We start from the raw sequence: 22,645 nt of genomic DNA, 5'->3' as shown, positions 1-22,645 counted from the left end.
GCTTTAAAGTGCTCTAGTCAGATCAAACAATCAATCATGCTAAATGAAGAACTTAACCACCAGTCAACCTGGTACTTCATACTCTTGTGGTGCGCGCACAGTCTTCACTCGGACGCACTCTTCAATCTATCGCCGATGAAATCACAAAATAAAATGCACATAAATGTGTCCCTGCTTGATATAGACTGTAACCACTGATGAACATATTCGGTTTTGATGAGAGAGAGGAAAAAACTATATGAGTGCAGATTATAACCTGCAACTTCTGACACGCTTGGCAAAAGATCTAGCACTAGAACATTTAAGAACTCAAAAAAAATATGCAGATGGATGGATTCATTTACGGGTTGAGCAGAGAGGCTGCACAGTTTGACCAGCGGGCAGCGGCCGCACACCAGTCCGCCGGATACTGTTGCTAAGAACTTACAATGTATCACTATTATCAGACCGGCCCTCGCGGCCTCGAAACACTACGAGTCTCCCGATTGCCACTCCGCCCTTGCACGCCATTACAAAATATAATATGGTGGGCCGTTATCAGCGTTAACTTGCTGCGTTAAAGTGAGACTCTTATCGAGCGATAAAAAAATATTGCCGTTAATCTATTCTCAAAGTTGGGTTGGGAGCTGGGTCTATACTATACAAGCTATGATGACTTTTACCTTGATATTTTAGCGCAGATGTATACCTAGCCGAATTGCACTGTAAGGGGCATTTAATATCAATCTGTTTATCCAGACATTAGGAAAAGATCAGTCAATGCATTTTATATTTAATATGAGGGAAATACACATCTGTAACGGACGTGACACACAAAAAAAAAAAAAACCTTTAGGTGTACAAAAAGTAATAATACCCATCAGTTGAAGAAAGGTTGGCTCTCCACGGAACATAAAATATTAATTTTGTATTATTTTTTATGTACACATTTATGAGGGAAAAACGATGTTATGTGACAGTTCCCCTGTTATGACGGTGGCTGATGAACCCACTAGCAGACAGCAACTGATTCTCAAAGGGGTTTATTAAAGGACAAAACAGAAAGAAAAACCCACGATGGGGCAAAACAGGACAGGGTATAACACACTAGACTAAGACTATGAACTAACAATAGAACCAAACTCTTCTTGACAAGACTCACAACTAGTTACTCACAGCTTGATACAAACACAAAGTATGATAAAGTCAAACACTGAACTCACAGTAGGTTTCACACAATCTTTCACAATGAACCGACACAGGACAGCAAACACAAGGGGATTATAAAGGGAACACTAATGACAAAGACAGGTGAAACTGACTAGACAATAATCACAAGACTAGGATAACAAGGGGGCGGGGTAAGTTAACGAGACAACACAAGCACATGGCCCAAACAGGCCATGCGCTTGCACACAAAACATGATTCTGTCATGATCCTGCCTCACGAGTCACGACTAGAGAAAAATCAAAGACAAGAAGGCAGAATCATGACAGAACCCCCACCTTAAGGAGCGGCTTCCAGACGCTCCTCAAGGGGACATTAAACACGGGACATGACAGACTGTGACAAAGACACAAACCAACAGTACATGGCAAAAACTAACAAAGGCATACAAAAATAAACAATGACAGGATTGGGATGAAACATCAAAAACATCATACAGGGCAGAGGAGGGGGAGGAAACACAATGTCTTTGCGCGACAGTCCAGGGTGGGTGGGCGGGACAGGGGTCCTGGGACCACGGGGAGTAGGCTTAGGACGAGAGGACCGAGCGGGCTTGGGAGGAGTGGTGTGGGACAAGGGAAAAACAGTCCGGGGTTGAGCCATGACAGGGGAAACAAACGGAAGTCCAGGAACAGTGGGGACAGGGACAAATGGGGAAACAGACCGGGAATTAGAGGAGCCAGGGGAGACCGGGAAAACAGACGGGGATGCAGTCTTACTGGCAGCAGCAGACTCCAACATAGAGGACTCCAAGGACACAGAGGATGAGGTAACGGGACTTTTGACGGGGGACAAAGCAGGCAAAGGTGCAGGACACAAGACACGGGGCGAAACAGTCGATTGTGGAGCTTTGGCAGCTGGCCTGGGATCAGCCTCTAAGTCAGCTGGCTTAGGATCTGTGCTCTGTTTAGCAGACTTGGGATCAGCGAAGACTGCAGCTGGCTTGAGATCTGTGCTCTGTGTAGCAGACTTGGGATCAGCGAAGACTGTTTCTGGACTGGGATCGGCGCTCTCTGGAGCATTTGAAACAGAGACTGGGGATGAGACAGGACTGACTGGGAAATCAAGAATTCTGACCAGACGGGATAAATACTCGGACAGGGTTCTGGCAGCGATGATGACTGGCATCTCCTGATGAGCCGAAACGGACTGTACCACAGCCCTTGCAGCGGAATCGACTGCTGCTCTCTCTTCTGCAGACACGGCAGAAGACTCAGAGACGACATTCACAGTACAAGTCTCTGGAATGGATCTCCCCAACACCGACTGGGAAAAGGCGCTTTCTGCAGCAGGTTGTAGAACGGCATCTCCTGTTGCAACAACCGGAGCCACGCTTACAGCAGCGGGACAGGGAACAGCGCTTCCGACTTCAGCGGCGGGTTGGAGAGCCATCACGGGCTCAGGAGGGGGTAGAGACGGAGAACCAGAAGGTCCTTTCCTCCTCTTCTTCCTCCTGGGTCGCGGGGCAGAGTAGGTAGCCAGACTAGTGACCGGAGAGGGGGGTGAAACAGGAACTGTTACCGGAACAGGTGAGCTCACTGCAGGCGAGGAGGATTCCGGGCAGGAAGACTCTGATGCTGACTCCCATGACGGGTGCCTTCCACGCTTACCATGAAGACTGATGGACGTGGAAGGTGTCTCAGGAGTCGCGGCAAGACTGGGTTGGTCCCCAAGTGTAGCAACGGCTAACAGACGACCCTCAGGGATCACAGGAAGTGTAGCGGAAGATGAAGACCTTGTAGCACCCTGCTGCTCTCTCTGTGACAAACTGTCCACCATCTTGTGGAACGGGCGGCTGACCAGTCTCTCACGTTCAGCTAGAGGAGGATGGACGTTAAGACCCGCGATGAAGTAGCGGTTGACCAGAATCTCCGGCAAGAAAAACCTCCTCTTCTCCACGACCTGGGCGTACTTCCTCAGGGTCAACTCTCCCTGAGGAGGGAAAGGAAGCTTGCCTTCCAGGCTGTCGGTGATGGCCGACTGCCACCATCGTTCGGGGTCTGACGACTGCAGAGTGGGGTAAATAGGCATGCTGTCTGCTGGGTTTCTTGTTGGTCGGTTCATTCTGTTATGACGGTGGCTGATGAACCCACTAGCAGACAGCAACTGATTCTCAAAGGGGTTTATTAAAGGACAAAACAGAAAGAAAAACCCACGATGGGGCAAAACAGGACAGGGTATAACACACTAGACTAAGACTATGAACTAACAATAGAACCAAACTCTTCTTGACAAGACTCACAACTAGTTACTCACAGCTTGATACAAACACAAAGTATGATAAAGTCAAACACTGAACTCACAGTAGGTTTCACACAATCTTTCACAATGAACCGACACAGGACAGCAAACACAAGGGGATTATAAAGGGAACACTAATGACAAAGACAGGTGAAACTGACTAGACAATAATCACAAGACTAGGATAACAAGGGGGCGGGGTAAGTTAACGAGACAACACAAGCACATGGCCCAAACAGGCCATGCGCTTGCACACAAAACATGATTCTGTCATGATCCTGCCTCACGAGTCACGACTAGAGAAAAATCAAAGACAAGAAGGCAGAATCATGACATCCCCGTTACGGACTTGACCACTCTGAAAGCAGCACTGAAAGACTGTTTTAAAACTTTCACATTAAACATAAAGCACAAAGCCTTTCATTAAGTTGAATTTCGTTTTGTATTAATTGTATGTTAATTTTAATCAACGTTTCATCAACCAATTGCCTGGATTTAATAAATAAGAAATAAATATAGCAGACAATAGATAATCACGACACGGAGGCGTCAGCGCGTGAACTGAAGCTCGTCTTGTGAGTCATAAATGAACCGAAACACAGTGGATAAGGCAGGCCAACTTGCCTCAGGAGTACAATGGGTGCCATGAGGTGCGACTGTATAATGTAGAGAATAATTATGAAAATGGAGAGAAAATATAAATCGGGTGCATTAAAAGGAAAAGAACGAGATAGTCTTTGTGTTTTATTAACATAAGCTTACTTGGCTCAACAAGTGACACTTTATTACATACGGTAGCAGAGAGCCCCATGATGAAGAGTCTAGCTCCGCCTCTGCTCATCTTACAAACTACCTGCAAGGTTATTTATTTGGGTAGCATACATATTCTGAATGCCTTCAATGCCTGAATGCCTTCATGAATTCAAATGAGCCATTTTAATCTAGATTAATTCCAAGATTACTGTGAGATTAATCTAGATTTAAAAAAAAAATCTATGCCCACCACTAAGGCATAAAAAAAAAAATGTTCAATTCCAGTCTCCAACCGACCCTGTCAATTTATGTGCGACCTAAATTTATTTTATGAGCTTGGGGAAGAAATAATACAAATTAAGTAAATACACAAATAAAACCTTTGAGGCAAACTAGGATTTATGTTTTTGTACAGCACCGTATTTGTATAGCCTGTTGTCTCCAGCAATGCTAACAAAAACGAGGCACCCACAGGCGTTAACACATCGTTGTTGTCATGTAGATGCACTGTTGCGCTTGTGACAGCATGAACTGAACCAGCAGAGAGAGAGACAGAGAGAGAGTCCCGTCTCACAACTAAGTCTTGCTCTCTCTCCCTCGCACATATTAATCAAAATAAATCAAGACGATGGCAAGGTCGGAAGACTAAAGTTTCATGTGGATCATTCGGAGATTTATTTTTTTCCTGAATTACCGCTGGGTGGGAATATACGTTGCCTTATCTTCTCTGAAAAGCGTTCCACACATTCAGCTGACATATAAACCACACTTTAAATAAACGAAAAAAATATCCAGTGATGAAATGTTTTCTGTGATGACACAAATCTTGTGGGATGTCCAGACCGCCGGGATAATATCACAACGCGCATACGTCCGATAATGACGCGTCCAATTCGCAAACTGACTCATTTGAACCGATTCATTTTAATGAATGGTTAAAGCAACTAATCTTCCCTACACTGAACTCACGAGACGTCTGAATCGGTGTATAACTAATCGATAACACTTTACAATAAGGCAACCCTGTTTGCCCCCCGCGCACACATTTAAAATCAGCTTGTGTGTGTGTAACATGCTGGGACACACAAGGTGGTAGTACATGTACAGGTAGGCTATGTTATTGAAAAAACAGAGTAGCCTATCCATCGCTACTGTAAAGTAAAATAAAAAAAAAGAAAAATAAAAAATATTTTCCTTTCTATCCCTTGCTGCCACTGGAGAAAAAAAACAAAAAAAACCTACCAACCCATGACCTCAACTGACATCCAACTGACATCCAACCGTAACCAAACTTTTTTTAAAAAAATGTTATGCCTAATATATATATATATATATATATATATATATATATATATATGAATCTTTTTCTGGAATTCTATTAATCGATTTTCAATCGGTAAAGCTTGAATTGCGATACAAATGTGAATCAGTTTTTGTGCACACCCCTAATATTAAGTGTCCCCAATTAAGAAAGACAGAGGCAACACTGGCAGGAACCTAAACTCTATCAGGTGACATAAATAGAGAAAATATCCTATAGATATAACAGCTTTACACAAATATTTTTTCAAACATGCTTCATTTTGTCTTGGAAATTTGTCACTGTATAAAAAACACTATTGTTGAGGAAATTGTAGTTTTTAAAGGTAAATGTTAGTTTAACTCAGCCTCTTTGCTGTATATGGTGTTTATGTAAAAAATAAGTGGAAAATTTCATTAATATTAGTATATAGAAAATGTATGTGTTCAATCTAATTCTGTGTTGTGACTTTATTGTAGGTTAAATGATTGTAACTTAACAGACAAAAGCTGTTCAGCTCTGGCTGCAGTTCTTGGATCAGACACCAATCTGAAAGAGCTGAACATGAACAATAATAATCTGCAGGATTCAGGAGTGAAGCTGCTCTGCACTGGACTGAAGAATATAAAGTGTAAATTGGAGATACTGAGGTAAGTTGAGCCACAGGAGTCACATGACTAGAGTGAGGTGCGATGACTGACAGGGCGATGCCGGAGGCAAAAGCGCAAGATAACTTTTGTGAAAAAGATCTTTTATTTATTTGTTACAACGTGGGTATACCATATTAATCCTGTCATTGTGCTATTTTATTGTTGTTGTGTATAAAGGATTATTATGCTCTTAGGGCTAATTAATACCCGGTGGCAACCACCAAAGATTGTCCGATCAGAACAGTAAAGGATGTCCGTTTAGGAGGAGCCAGATGCACACACCACTCACAGACCACCAGGGCTGGATTAACCATTAGGGCAACTGGGCTCTTGCCTCAGGGGCCCATGACATCTAAGGGGCCCTGGGCACCAGGGGCGGAGTGGCAATCGGGAGAGTCGGGAGTTTCCCCTGTGGCCCGGTTTTTTTTTCGAGGCCGCGAGGGCCGATCTGATCAAATTTATTTATTGCAAGTTGGCCATGCGCATTTGGGGCCCAAGCGAGGGGAAGAATTTTTTTTTTTTACTTTTTAGATAACGGAGCGTATATTTGCACTAAGTGTCTGTCTTTTTAGCAAAAGAAGCTTGTCACGAAATAGCTACGGTGGCGCAGGTCGTAGGGCTTGAAGCTTTTGATGCTCTTGACCCGAGTTCGAAACGGCCTTTTTCTGAACTCTCTCTTCTCCCTTTCCCAACACATTTGAGATGTAAAATGTATACCCTAACATAAAGGTCTCTAGTGCTATATTTTGCCAACAAACTAAAATCGAAACCATGATATGGCTTTGTGCCTTTATAAAACAGCACAAGACTTTAAAGGGTTAGTTCACCCAAAAATGAAAATTAAGTCTTTAATTACTCACCCCCATCCTGTACCAACCCCATAAGACCTTCGTTCATCTTCGGAACACAAATGAAGATATTTTTGATTGAATCTGAGAGCTGGATCACTCCTTCATAGACTGCCTAAGGGACTGGCTCTTGACGGCCCATAAAGTCATTAAAGAAAATGTTTAAATATTCCATGTGCCTACAGCGGCTCAATTATAAGTTTATCAAGCGACGAGAATACTTTTTCTGCGAAAAAAACATAAATAACGACTTTATTCGACTATTCCATTACTTCCTTATGGGCACATGCGCAAGAACTGAGACGAGGACGTTCTCCTTCGATTACTTCTTGTTACCGGCTGCTCACGCCCCCACCAGGGGAGAAAAACAACCCAACCGTCTCCATTGATTTGCATTGCGAGAGGCTGCCTCCTTGTCATTTATGACTTATTACAAAAAACAAAACAATGTTTAAAAGCTGTTGTGAGTCAAGGAGTACAGCAAACAAGCCAAATAACCCAGAAATTGTTTTTTTTAAGCTGATGGCTACTACTCTGAGAAGCACGCCCATAATTCATAATTTAACCTGAATCTATTTTATCTGAAATTCTGTACGTTGATTTATTTTATTTTTTTGTATCTGAATTTGTGAGCATTGAAAAATATTCATCGAAATTCAGGTTTTTAAAATGGAAATTTTCATAGGCCTGTTTAAAGGTGCAGTGTGGGATTTTTAGCGACATCTAGCGGTTCGGTTGCGAGTTTGCACCAGGTTTGCACTAAGGGCTTAACCCACTGCTCACCCCTCCCTTTCGAAGAAGCCATTGTTTCTGTACCACAATCCATTATAAACCACATCATGGATACAGTTTACAAAGCCATAGTCAGGTGAGGATCAAGGGTTTTAAAATATAATTTAATATAATAATAGTGATCAGCTGATTGTCTCACAAACGTAACCAGCAGCACATTTCTCCCCACATAGCAAACCCATAATACAGCGAGGGAGAAGAACCACATGAAACTATGCAGCTATATATGTTTTCTAACAGGGTAGTAAAAGTTTAGCTGGCTAATATGAGCTGTTACTGTGGCTGAACTGGTTAAAGCATAAAGCCTTGTTTACACTCGACACGTCCGCATGAGCCCAAAGCTGCGCGCGGCAAAAATGACATGATTGTAACAGCGTGCGCATTTCCGCATCCCATAGACACCATAAACTACACACAATAGGCCTTTTCTCTGATTTTGAAAACTCTTCGCGATCGACTTAGATCTCTTACAAGATCGACGGGTTAGTGATTCCTGTAACATACTGTTTTACGATCAATGACATGAGTACTAATCAGCTGTCTTACGAACATAACAGCACATTTATCCCCACATAACAAACCCATAACACAGCGAGGGAGAACTAAGCTACATGAAACAATCCCAACTACATATTTTACACTACTGTAGCAAATGCAACATATAATAATATACTTATATACTATTCTCTACACTACTCACAAGGGAAAAGTCACTACTCACAGAGTTTATGGCTAGTTTCTAGCTTTCTGCTGCTTCTCTTTCAAGGTAGTGGCGAAACGCATTCTGTAGCACTGTTTGTTCACGTTCGGCTACGGTAGAAAGATGACGTCACAATATGACGACCTTCATAGAAGGGGATTCCCGCGGTTATGGAGATATAAATGTCTCATTCTAAGGTAATAAAAACATTACGGTTTATTAAGTAAGTTCTTTATACACCACTGAAAACATAGTTATGGATGTCATATTGCATTTCTGTTACAGTTTTTCTCAATTGTTTACACACAAATTCTGGTACTTGAGACACAATGACCACAACATGTAACTCATTCACCAACCCCCTGAACCAATTCTGATGAACAACAAGCACAATTCCTGCTTTACACTCAAATTGCAGCTTTAAAACACACTTTTTTCAAAACACTACACACAAATTCCCTGCATTTGGCACAATTTTCATGCAGAAAATCTCTTCTTTTCACAAGGAACACACTACCATTCAAATATTCACACTGACTCGTCACATGGACAAACACACGTCACACAATTTTACAATTAGCAATCAGAGGTTTAGCATAAAATACCAAAACCGAAGAGAGGATGCAGCATAGATTTTTACTGTAACAGCATAAACATTTTTTTCTGTTGTTTTGTATGTAGACCACTGTATGTGCAACTTTGTGTTGAATGATGTGTATGAAATGTGCGATCTATTTCCCATTGTTTTTGTGGGAAAAATACAAAATAACATTTTGAGAATATATAACATTGTTTTGAATGTAAAGTTTCATTTTGCACTAGAATTGAGGGGTTTTGCTGATTGTGTGTGTTTTTAGATTTGTGTGTAGAGTTCTGAGAGTATGAGGCATACTTGCAGGAAATGTGTGTAAACAATCGAGAAAAACTGTAATAGATACTCAACTTTTTGACATTGCACATTGCACCTTTAAATTTCAGAGGTAAATTCGAAACAAATAAATTCAGACGCATGGTTTCCAAAGTAAGATAATTTCAAAGGGCTGAATTCTGAGCAAATAAATTCAGACAAATGTTTTTCAAAATAAAATTGAATACAAAACTAGTATTCAAAACTAGTAAAAGTATTCGGTGGCTGTTAAATTTCAAATAGTTATGTCTCTCATTTGCTTCCATACTTTTACAATACTGTATGACAATCGCGGGATAAGAGGCAAAGATAATCGTTAGTGTGTGTGTGTGTGTGTGTGTGTGTGTGTGTGTATGTGAGAGATTTTTTTTTTGATTTTGACAATCAATTTATTTAAAAATTGTTTACATTTTATACAATTTTACACACACTTAAAAGAAAAATAAAATAAAAATAATAAATAAATAAATAAACAAAAAATAATTACTGCAACTCTTACAAAAACAATTTCTTCATCATTGACTGAACACAGAGCATTATTACAACACCACTGTATTTCAAAGTCTTTTATCGTGCTCATCAATTTATGAAAGTTAAAATCAATAAGAATTCTTGATTTTACCATATTTTTGAACACTAATACAACATCTTGTCCTGGCTTCTCTTCTATCTTATTTCTCCTAGTAATATAGACAGCATATTTTGCTTGTCCCACAATAAAATTAATAATGTGACATTTGAACTTTTGTTTTGAACTGTAAAAAAAACCCAAAATATAATCTTGCTTTGAAAAACAAATATTAAAAGTATCCAAAAAGGCACTTAATAAATCAAAAATAGGGTTAAGTCGATCACAGTCCATAAAACAATGAAAAATGGTCTCTCGTTCGAGACAAAAAGGACATTTGTCACTTACAGTGGGGTTTAAAATAGATACAAATGCATTTACAGCAATAGCTCCATGTAAAATCCTCCATTGCAAATCACCAAGCTTCTTTTTTAATGGTGGTTTGTAAAGTGCTCGCCAAACAGGTTGAGTATCAGAATTGATTCCTAATTTTTCTCTCCATACTGTATCTGTTTTGATACTTAAATTATGCTGATGGATAACTTTCACCATACATTTATACAATGTTTTCCCATCTACTGTACAAAAATCTATATACTCATTAACTCCACATTTTAACAAAGAGCTGTTAAGACAAGACTCCTCTATTACAGAACAAATTTCAAGATCTGGAAAAAGATCTTTACTGTCAGGGATTAAAGTCCCTGCACCAAAACCCTCTAAAAGCGTCTTCTCTTCAGCAGTTAAAGTGTTAGTTATTTTGACAAGAAACTTCTTTACAAAACGTACTGATCTAACTCCTAAAATTATAGCAACTTTTTCAGCTCTCAGTAAATTATAGCCTGATTCAATTATAATATTTTTTAGCTTAAAAAGCTTTTTATAACATAATATATCTGTTAGACCAGGAAACTCTTCTCCTGAGGTATCAAACCTAGCTCCAAATACAACTGGTTCTTCTAACAACCAATAAAGAGAAGTTGCTGGTTCCATCCACCTATATTTAAAGAAACCCCACACTTTAAACAAGTTTTCATAAAAAGGAGGAATACCAGTAAAAGTCAGTCTTTTATGATCCATTAAAAACAAAGTTAAATCCATTTCCATATTGCCTATTCTTCTCAAAATGCTTAAAGCCAAAGGTCTCCACGCGAGTGAATATGGTCCCATCAACAGTTTCTGTATGTATTGAAGACGGTATGTAGCTCTTCTACTTGCGAGATGAACCAGACCTTGACCTCCTTCTTCTTTGGGCAAGAATAGAATACTTTGAGGAGTCCAATGATACTTGTCCCAGAAAAAGTTCACCAGTTCTCTTTGTATATTTACAAGCAGTCCATTTGGAGGATCGACACAAGCAAGCTTATGCCATAACGAAGATGCTACAAGATTATTAATTATAAGAATTCGTCCTCTATAAGATATCTGAGGGAGCAACCATTTCCATTTTTCCAACCGACCTTTTATTTTTTCAATTAAACCCTCCCAATTTTTCTTAATGAAAAAATCATTCCCTAGATAGACCCCAAGGTATTTTAAACCTCCTCTTTTCCAAATTAATCCTCCAGGTAATGTTGGAAGATCTCCATTCCAATTTCCTACTAGTAGAGCCTCACTTTTCTTCCAATTGACTTTAGCGGAGGAAACACATTTAAAATCATTAACTATTTTTTCTAACATAAAAACATCTTCATTTCCATTCACAAAAACAATCACATCATCAGCATAGGCGGAAAGATGTAAAGGGTTATTACAACCAGGGAAAGTCAGACCTTTTAAATTATCTCATAACTTTTTAAGTAAAGGTTCGATGGCAAGGGAATAAAGCATTCCAGACATGGCACAACCCTGCCGAACTCCCCTTTCTACTGTAAATGGAGCACACAAACCACCATTAACCTTAAGTACACTTTCAATGTTACAGTACACAGCCCTTATCATGGATATAAAAGAGTGGCTAAAACCAAAGGCCTCCAAAGTATTCCATAAAAATAAATGCTCAACTCTGTCGAAGGCTTTCTCTTGATCGAGAGAAATCAGACCAGAGTTAATTCCCAGGAGTTTAGAAGCATCTAAAACATCTCGAATCAAAGCAATATTATCAAGGATAGACCTATTGGGAATACAATAAGACTGGTCAGAATGTATCAATTGTCTTAAAACTTTACTCAGTCTTGTAGCTAAACTTTTGGATAAAATTTTGTACTCTGAACATAAGAGTGAGACAGGGCGCCAATTTTCAATACACTGAAGATCCCCTTTCTTAGGCAACAGTGTGATGACTGCTCTTCTGCAGCTTAGGGGCAACAGTCCTGTTTTCAGACTGTCATTGAGAACTGTCAGTAGATCTTCTCCTATGACGGGCCATAGAGTCTTATAAAACTCAACAGGTAACCCGTCAATTCCTGGAGATTTACCGTTTTCCATGCTCATCATGGCAGTATAAAGCTCTTGTACTGACAAAGTCTGTTGTAGGTCATTGTTGGACTCTTCGTCCACCTTCGGCAGTCCATCAAGGAAATTATCAGCATCTGCACCCCATTCCTTCAGTTCAGATTTATAAAGGTCCGAAAAAAACTCTACAGCACGGTTACGTATGTCAGCAGGCTCTGTTAGTTCTTGTCCTGTAGCTGAGCGTAGAGTATGAATCATTTTACTTTGACCTTTTTTCATTTCCAAATTAAAAAAGAATTTTGAGGGAGCGTCCATTTGTGTCACAGTTTGAAACCGTGAACGGACTGAAGCTCCCTGTGCTTTAACTCCCAACAGATCTATCAAAAATGCTTTTTTTTTCTTCAATTCATCAATATGTTTTTTATTTTTCTTAAATGCTACTAAATCCTGTAAAACAATAATTTCCGCTTCTAAAATCTTCATTGATTGGGCTATGTCTCGAGTAACATTCACAGTGTACTTTTGACAAAAATCTCTAATAAGAATCTTTCCACAGTCCCACCACTGCTGTAAAGAAGCATAAAAATGTTTTTGCTGCTTAAAAGTTTCCCAAAAAAATTGGAAATTATTTAAAAAAAGTTTATCATTTAACAATGAACTATTAAAAATCCAGTATGCACTCTTATACTTCACACACTTCATTAAAACACTGCACAGAACTAAACTGTGATCAGAAAACCCCACTGGAATAATTTTACAAAATTTAAAAAGATTACGTTGATGCTGAACACTATAAATTCGGTCAAGTCGTGCCAAAGAGATAGAATGTTCTGTACTATGAGCCCAAGTGTACTGTCTAACATCTTGATTCATATTTCTCCATACATCACATAAATCATGACTTTCAATCAGTTGTATAAGTGTTTTCTGAGAAGCAGCGTGTGGTTCTATATGATTCCTGTCTAACTTATCATTGGCTGTACAATTAAAATCTCCACCTAAAAATAACAAATCTTCTGAATTCAAATCTTTCAATACAGCATCCACCTTATCAAAGAAAAGAACTCTCTCTAATCCTTTTGTAGGTGCATATATATTCAAAAGTACCATGATGATTTTCTCAAATTTCACTTTGATCTTTACAAAACGACCACTAATTATTTCCTCAACTTCACAAGACAGAGGTAAAAAATGTTTTGAAAACAAAACAGCAACACCTCCACTAATAGAAGATTTGTGACTCAGGACAATCTGTCCGTCCCATTCTCTTCTCCAGTCGGTCTCATTTTTAAGATCACTGTGCGTTTCTTGTAAAAAGAGAATATCTATTTGCTTTTGTCTAATAGACTCAAATAACATCATTCTTTTATGATTATTTCTGGCACCATTTATGTTTAAAGATCCAATTTTGAAATTTGTCATTTTTGTTTTAGAGACCAGAACAAATAAAGTAAAAAGGGCTGCCAAAAAAACTATTTTTGGCAGAATTTTAAAAATTGACAGCCTCATCATCTTTAGATATAGTTTTTTTTAGTTTGTTCACAAGTTTTCTAAGACGGTAAATCTCCACATCTTGAAAGGCTCCCTCTTTCATTAGATACCTTGCATCATTAATGAATTGTTTACAATCAGGAAAAAAATTCTCAACTTGCACACCTTTCATTCCCTTTGTTTCTTGCAGAAATCGACTAATATCATCAGCGCTATACAAACAGACCAAGCTTTCATTTTGAGAGCTTATAGACATATTTGAAACTTGAGACACATTCGAATCAGAGGAATCTCTATCACTGTCCGATCCCACTTTGGTATCATCACCACCACCCTCATCCTTCTTTACTTGTTTAAAAGCTTTTCCACTGCTTTTTTTCTTTCTTTTAACTGGGATCTTGAAAACAGATTTTGCTTTCCCCTCCAATTCAACATCATCTTCTACATCTATTTCATCAGCATCCGTTACACAGACGTTTTCAGAATGCTTAGACTTCTCAGACATCATGCATTTAACATCTTTGCTATGCTCAGAAACAATATCAGTTGTATCAGATATTTTCACGGGTGCGATCGACCCAAGTTCTGTCTCAACGGCTTCAACCACAATACCGGCGGCAGCGTCACCAGCCTCGACTACAGCCATAACGGTATCGGTGTCACTCGCGACCTCAGCTGGAGGAAGAACAGACACACCCTGTCCCATGCTTGTACTCGCACCTGCACTGTCCTTTTTATTAGAACAATCACGAACAAGATGTCTGATCTTACCACAACTAAAACATTTAATTGTGGTGTCAGATGTTGCAAACACTGTGTAGTCAAACCCTTCAATTTTGAACTTAAAGACCAGATCGATCTCATCAATTCCATTTTTCAAAACCATGAAAACTTGTCTTCTGAACGAGACTAGATGTTTTACCAAAGGTGACTTGCACCCGAGGGGAATTTTCTTTATCGGGGAAACCAGTTTTCCATACCTAGATAACTCTTGCACGAGTATTTCGTCTTTGATAAACGGAGGTACGTTAGAAAGTATGACCTTTTTTGACGGGGTACTCAGCGGTAAAACAGTTACAAGTGAACCATCCAACACAACGCCACTTTGGACAACTTCATTAGCCTTTTCAATTGTTTTAAAAAAAATAACAATTGCACTGTTCATTCGCGATGCCGAGACAATATGATCATGTCCCACGATCTCTCCCACCGCTAAACAACACTGCTCTACATTTATTCTAGACTCAACCTTCACTCCATGGCGGCGGGTTAAGTCTTTAAAACTCATTGTGTTTTGGTGCGTCATGCCTCCCAGCACAACGCTGGTTGCAGACTCAAAACCCTTTAAATTACTTCTTAAATTTTAAAAAACAAACAAACATACACACAAAAAAAGATAGAAGATAGAAAAGTTTGTTTATCACACGGCCACAACACACAGCTCACCCTCACCACGCTCCGTTCACTCCCAGCATGCACTCAGAGAGAGAGAGAGAGAGAGAGAGAGAGAGAGAGAGAGAGAGTGTTAGTGTGAGAGAGTGTGTTAGTGTGTGTGTGAGAGAGAGAGAGATGAGAGTGTGTTAGTGTGTGTGTGTGAGAGAGAGAGAGAGAGAGAGAGAGAGAGGAGAGTGTGTTAGTGTGTGTGTGTGTGTGTGTGTGAGAGAGAGAGAGAGAGAGAGAGAGAGAGAGACTGTTTTTGACACTTAAAGCAATTTATTCCATCATTAAAGTTTAAAAAAATAAATAAATTTAGTATTCCGTCATAGTGACTATAACAAACAATTCACTCTGTCTCAGTGTATTACAGTTGTTTTACTATCAATGCCAACGGCGAGAGAATTTAGTTTTGCTGTGGACAAATCAAAATTAAGTCTCATAAGACACTTGAGTAAAGGCTCGTGTGTTTTGTCTTAATCAATCTTTCCCACACACATATAAATTATAACTCGTACTCAACGCTCTGTCCATTTCAGCAAATGACGTTTTGTGAAGGCCTCTCCTGTTGTTTTGTTTCAACATGCATGTGCACCCCCTGCTGGTAAAGCCGTCTAACAGCAGATAGAGAGTATGCTCAGTAATCTACTGCTTTTCCTGCAGTTTCCTGATGTCACCGTTGAATTTACTGTCGAATTTGAACCACTGAATTTGTGGAAGCGAATTTTCAAGGCGAAATCAAATAGACCGAAAATTGCCTGTTGAATATTATAGGTTGTATTTTTAAACAGTTTGAAAATTTTGGAAGTGAAATGTGAAAGGTGAATATGGATTATTGAATTTTTAATAATGAAAAATATTTTTAATTGAAATATTCACAGCTTAAATATTCAACCATGTTCAATTTCAGCCCATAAAAATGTAAGCCTTAAAAATACAATGGATTAAAATGCAAGCAGGGTTAACGCAATGCTTTTTTTTTTTTTTTGAATTGGTGCAATTCAACATGCTTTTTGTTTCAAAAACATTAGACATTATTTTACTTCCATACACTTCCACCTCACAATCAGCCAATCACACGCTCCGAAAGCACACTTCCACCTCACAATCAGCCAATCACACGCTCCGAAAGCACACTTCCACCTCACATTCAGCCAATCACACGCTCCAAAAGCACACTTCTACCTCAGATTCAGCCAATCACACACTAGGAATGCTCCCTTCTACCGCACATTCAGCCAATCACACGCTCCGAAGGCACACTTCTACCGCACATTCAGCCAATCACACGCTCCGAAGGCACACTTCTACCTCAGAGACTGTATGTATATACATGCATACAAGAATCAAAAGTTTAAACTAAAACACTCAATATTCATTTATTCACTCAATATATCAGTATATATTTATACGCAATATCTCACAGAGTCTAATTTCACAATAAATTTCTACAAACATTTTCACTTTAGTATTTTGTGATCTGATGAAATAAAGATGAAGATCTCTCTTCCTCTGTCTGTTTTATGTGCTGATGAAGATGATGTGACTTTACAGAATAAAGAGTCTCTTATTTTCTTCATTCTCTCTCTCTCTCTCTCTCTCTCTCTCTCTCTCTCTCTCTCTCTCTCTCTCTCTCTCTCTCTCAATTCAATTCAGAAAGCTTTATTGGCATGACAAAAAATACATTTTGTATTGCCAAAGCGTCAAAACAACATAGAAAATGATTTGGAACATTTAGTACACAAAATATTAAAACTGATATCATAAAACAATAATAATAAAATGAACAGATTAATAAATAAAATAAAATGGATTTAGAAATCATATATATATATATATATATATACATATATATATATATATACATACATAAAAAAGAAAAATATTGAACATTATATACATGTGTGTAGGTCTTAGGCTGTGAGTGAGTGTGTGTTTAGTGTATGTTTGCTGGTTTCTGGTCGTCCCTCAGGATATGGCAGGATGCTACAAATTTTGCAGCTATATTTGAGCATTTGGCTTCTTCGCCAAGAATGAAACAAAGTTTTTGGGTCGGATTACAGGTGTTAAATTGGGGAAATATATTATTAATTTTGGGGTAATAGTGGTCTCTAATGTGTTCATATTTTGGGCATTCTGTGAGGAAGTGCAGCTCGGTCTCCGTCACTCCCAGGGTGCAGTGCGGGCAGAGTCTGTCCTCACGGGAGAGCCAGGTCTGTCTGCGCCGGCCCGTCTCGATGGCCAGGCTGTGCTCGCTGAGTCTGTACATCGTCAGGGTTTTCCTGAGTCTCACATCACTCACTGTGCTCAGGTAGTTCGCAACGGTGTACTCTCGATTTAGTGCCGAATAACATTCCAGTTTGTGTTGGTTTTTAATGGTGTTTGTCCAATGGGTGATGTACTTGTCTTGTTCTGTGTTGATAATTTGTGCGGGCCGAATGTGTGTGAGTGTGTGTGTGTGCTGAGGCGAGCTGATCTCTGCAGGAGAGAGCCCAGTCAGTCTCAGCACCAGCTGGCACAGGGGACTCCTCGCTACGCTCAGCTCTTGGTGTTTTAGGGCTTGGTAATGGGATGTGTTGGGGTCGCTTGTTTTTAGGTGTTTCCAGAATTTGATGGCTCTTTTTTGGATGTTTAGAAGGAGAGGGTATTGGCCTAATTCTGCCCTGCATCCGTTGTTTGGTGTCTTTCTTTGGACTTTGAGTATTCGTTTACAAAAATCTAAATGTAGAGTTTCAATTGGATGTTTTTCCCAGTTTAAGAGATCAAATTTGATAGAAGGACCCCACACTTCACTGCCATATAAAACAATTGGTTCAATTATGGATTTGAAAAGTTTGAGCCAAATTTGGATTGGGATGTCAATTTTGATTGATCTTTTTATGGCATAGAAAGCCCTTTGAGCTTTCTCTTTGAGTTCATTCACAGCCAAAGTAAAGTTGCCAGTTGGAGTTATTTTCAGGCCGAGGTAAGTGTATGTTTTTGTGCTCTCGATGGTTCTGTGTGATAGTGTGAATGTGTGTGTTGGTCCCTGAGATCTGGAGCGTTTCTGGAACATCATGACTCTAGTTTTCTGGAGGTTGACGGTCAGGGCCCAGGACTGACAGTAATCCTCCAGCAGATCCAGGCTGTCCTGAAGCCCCTCTTTAGTGGGCGACAGGAGGACCAGGTCATCTGCGTAGAGAAGACACTTGATCTCTGTGTCGTGTAGAGTGAGACCTTGAAAGGGGGCATGTTCTAATATATTGGCCAATTGGTTGATGTAAATGTTGAAGAGGGTGGGGCTTAAACTGCAGCCCTGTCTCACTCCGCGCCCCTGGGGGAAGAATTCGGTTCTTTGGTTTCCAATTTTAACAGCGCATTGGCTGGCTGTGTACATAGATTTGATCAAATCATAAAATTTCCCCCCTATTCCACTGTCGATGAGTTTGAGGTATAATCCTTTGTGCCAGATTGAATCAAAGGCTTTCTTGAAATCAATGAAACAAGCAAAAATTTGTCCTTTGTTTTGATGTACATATTTGTCAATTAGTGTTTGTAATGTAAAAATGTGATCGGATGTGCGACATTTTGGAAGAAAGCCGATTTGGCATTTACTCAAGGCATTGTGCTTCATAAGGAAGTCTAAAAGTCTGGTGTTTAAGACGCTGCAGAGAACCTTCCCCAGGTTACTGTTCACACAGATGCCTCGGTAGTTGTTGGGGTCTGATTTGTCTTCGTTCTTGTGGATGGGGCTGATGAGGCCCTTGTTCCAGATCTCAGGGAAGAACCCTACACACAGAACATCATTGAACAGTTTCAGCATGGCCAGTTTGAAGCTTTGGTCCGTGTGTTTCAGCATCTCGTTCAGGATGCTGTCGACACCACAGGCTTTCTTGGGCTCAAGGGCTCCTAATTTATCTTCCAATTCCTTCATTGTTATGGGAAAATCTAAAGGGTTTTGATTTTCTTTAATTGATCTTTCCAAATTGTCTAGTTTATTAGTTATTTCATTTTGTTTTTAGTTTTGAATTTGAGTCGGGCTGTATGATTCTTGGAAGTGGTTTTTCCACTTCTCCCCGTCTTGGATTGCCAGAACTTCTTGATTTGGTTTGTATAATAATTTCCATTTATCCCAGAATTTGTGTGAGTTTATAGATTTTTCAATTTCTTCAAACTGGTTTTGCAGAAACTGTGCTTTTTTCCGTCGGAGTGTGGCTTTATATTGTTTTAATGCCTCACAGTAAAGAAGGCGGAGGTCTGAATTATCTGGTTGTCGGTGTTTTTGGTTTGATAAATTTCGTAGGTTTTTTCTCAGAGCCTTACAGTCCAAATCAAACCATTTGTCTGTATCTAAATATTTTTTCTTTGGTTTAACAATTGAAAAATTACTTTTTTGTGCTGTTTTGTAGAATATGTAGTTTAGATCGTGTACTTCCTGATTGATGCCGAATTGATTTTTAGGGTATTCCTGTATTTGGAATGAATGGATGAGGGATTGTATTTCTGGAGATTCAACAGCAGTGCTGTAATTACTGGCACTGTTTTCTGTCCATTTGAAAGACATTAGTTTGCTCATTTGATGTGGGGTCCTAGTTGGTTTGGGTGATGTTTCGGATTGCTTTATATAGAGGATGATTTGGCTGTGGTCTGAGAAAGGTTTTAAGGGTTTGACTGTGAATGCTCTCAAAGAGGAAAGGTCTAGGTCTGTGATGGCATAATCTACAGTGCTGTTCCCAAGAGCTGAGCTGTAGGTGTATCGGCCGAGCGAGTCTCCTCGCAGTCTCCCGTTGACGATGTACAGAGCCAGTCCTCGGCAGAGCTGTAGAAGCTGCCGTCCGTGAGCGTTCACGGTTTGATCGCAGTTTTGTCTGCTGGGGTAAGAAGGGTACAGGTTGTTATTGCCAGTTATGAATCTGGTGCCATGTGATTCAATGAAATCGAATTCTTCTCCTGTTCGAGCATTTAAATCTCCCATAAGAAGCACATTTCCCTGGGCCTGGAAATGGCTGATTTCTCTTTCTATGGTTTGGAAGGTTTCCTCTTGGAAATACGGAGACTCAAGGGGAGGAATGTAAATTGCACAAAGAAAAACAGGCTTAGATGCTGATATCATTCCTTTTTGTATTTTTAGCCACAGGTGGTATTGTTCTCTTTTTATTAATTCTATGGACAGTTCGGATCTGATCCATATGATCATCCCTCCCGAGTCTCTCCCTTGTGTGACTGATGTGAGTTTGACTGATGGTAGTATTATTTCTCTGTATCCTGAGGGACAGCCAGTGAACGCATCTCCTCTACACCAGGTTTCCTGTAAGATGATGACATCTAGGTCTTGAAGTTCTTTCATAAAATCAGAATTTCTACTTTTTAGGCCAAAAACTGAGGAGTTTAGACCTTGAATATTCCATGTTGAAAAACTAAGTGATTTCATCATAACCTTTTAAAATAATGTGTATGGTGTGTTTGCTATTTTGAGAAAAGAGATATTTGCAAAATTACAAAAGGGTAAGTTAAAACAGTGAATGATGGAAGTTATGGTGGGAACTCAAAACATTAACAATTCCATATGAAATGTACATTAATACCACTTTACACTGCAATTTTTTATTTATTTTTTTTTACCACTGTCCACTGTGTGTTAGCAGGTGAGAGCAGATGATACTCAGCATGTGTTGGATGTCATGGAGTTCAGTGTTGGCTCGATCTGCTCCCCCGCTGACAGCTTGGGTGTAGCTCGGTCTGCTGGGCTGGGCCGGGCTCTGCTGTGGACGGGCTTCGGCTACTGGAGCTGTGGGGCTGTTGTAGGATGGTCTCGGTCTGTAGGGGTCCTGTCTGGGTGCCGCAGCTCGGTGTGGTGCTCTCGCTGGTGCTCCGCTCGGGGCTCTAGATGAGCTGTGCGTTGCGGTGTAGTTTGCTGGAGTGTGTCTCGGTGGATTGACTGGGTTAGGGCTGGTTCTGCTCCACCTGGGGCTGGTCTGGTTGGTCCTGTTTAGAGTGACATCTTTGAGTCTCTTTGCAAGGATATGGACCAGGTTCTTATAAAGGTGGACATGGTCGTATAGACATTCAGTGTTCAGGTCTGGGTGATGGGCCAGGTGGACGTTGGGCAGGAGGGCACAGTGTCTAGAGATGCTGGAATTTATTTTGTTTATTGTGTTGGGATGGAAATCTCTCCTCTGAAGTAAAGTGGACAGGATGATTTTAGAGTTGGGGAAAGTTATTCTAGCTTTTTCCACAACAGCTCTGAGGGAGTCAGACACTCGGTCCTGCTGGCTCCGCAGGTCGTTGGTGCCCGTGTGGATGATGATGTGGCTGGGCCGGCCTAGCTGTGACACTGTCAGGAGCTCCAGGGCTTTGTCGGTGGTGGGACACCAGAATTTAACAGCTCTGTGTTGGGGGAAAAGTTTCTTTACGTCAATGAATTTGCCGTTTGAGTCGATGAGTAGAGCTATTTCAGGTTCCTCTGTGCTGGTCGGTGCTGTGCTGCTGTGAGACGAGGGCTGATGTTGCTGTGCTGAGGAGTCTGGCTGGGGGGGCTGTGATGGCTGTGAGCGGTCTGGGTCGGGTCTCTCTGCGCTGACCGATGGGTGTTGATTCCCTGTGTGCGGTGACTCTGGGGTGGAGGGCAGTATTTGAGCTCTGTGGGTCTCCTCGGGTTCTGCTCTAGCTAGGAGGAGCTCTCTCAGCTGCTCTCTCAGGGCCTGGATCTCACTGCTCTGCTGCTCTCTCTCCTCCTGTATCTCTCTCAGCTGCTGCCTCATCTCTGCTGTGGATTGTTCTCTGTCCTCTAGTTTTAGTCTCAGTGCGGTCAGCTCACACTGATAGCTGTCCTTCTCTGACTGAAGCTGTCTCATTTGTTGTGTGAGGGCTGATAGTCTCTGTGTTAAGTGCTCTGTGTTCTGCTGGAGTTCAGTATGGGCTGCACATGTGTCTGACTGCTGCTGTCTCAGCACAGTTTCTCTGAGCTGCACCATCTCCATCTCCAGCTTGGTGAAGTGCTCCTGTAGGAGAGGTATAGCTTTGAGCAGGGAGGGTGAGGTGTGCTCAACAGTTTCTGCAGGAGTGGATCTGAGATCTGATGTGCTGTTCGGTGGATTCTGATCAGATGGCAAGCTTTCAGATGGTACAGCTTTCTCATGTTTCACAATTTCACTTATTGTTCTGTAGTCCGCCTGAAATGTTTTCAGGTCCCCCTGTATCATGACTGTGCCATTTTTATAGATGTTCACAGTTATTGCTGTGCTGTCAGGGTCATTTGGCTCTCTGATTTTGACTTTCCAGCCATTACATATGCCTTCTTTCTTTACAGAGGGGTAATGCTGGATGATGGCTTTATGCCAGGCTCTGGGGTGATCAGAAAAGAAAATGAGGTTGCAGACTT

The 22,645-nt window shown here is 40.5% G+C and overlaps 1 protein-coding gene across 3 annotated transcripts in view; it reads left to right on the top strand.

The window, feature by feature from the left end:
- LOC120475645 (NLR family CARD domain-containing protein 3) overlaps positions 1–22,645 on the top strand; it is a 297,421-nt gene that overhangs the window by 241,805 nt on the left and 32,971 nt on the right. For 2 of the 3 annotated variants that reach the window (XM_089122551.1, XM_089122544.1), the window contains one exon: positions 5,981–6,151. In XM_089122551.1, coding sequence (XP_088978677.1) covers positions 5,981–6,151 — 171 coding nt within the window. Of the gene's footprint in view, positions 1–5,980; positions 6,156–22,645 lie in introns of those variants that run through there. The other variant, XM_089122553.1, reaches the window with a different exon arrangement.

The sequence above is a fragment of the Pimephales promelas genome, chromosome 2 (assembly GCF_988280905.1).
Source record: "Pimephales promelas chromosome 2, fPimPro1.hap1.1, whole genome shotgun sequence".
NCBI classification, from domain to species: domain Eukaryota; kingdom Metazoa; phylum Chordata; class Actinopteri; order Cypriniformes; family Leuciscidae; genus Pimephales; species Pimephales promelas.
This window is presented reverse-complemented; position numbering and strand designations above follow the sequence as displayed.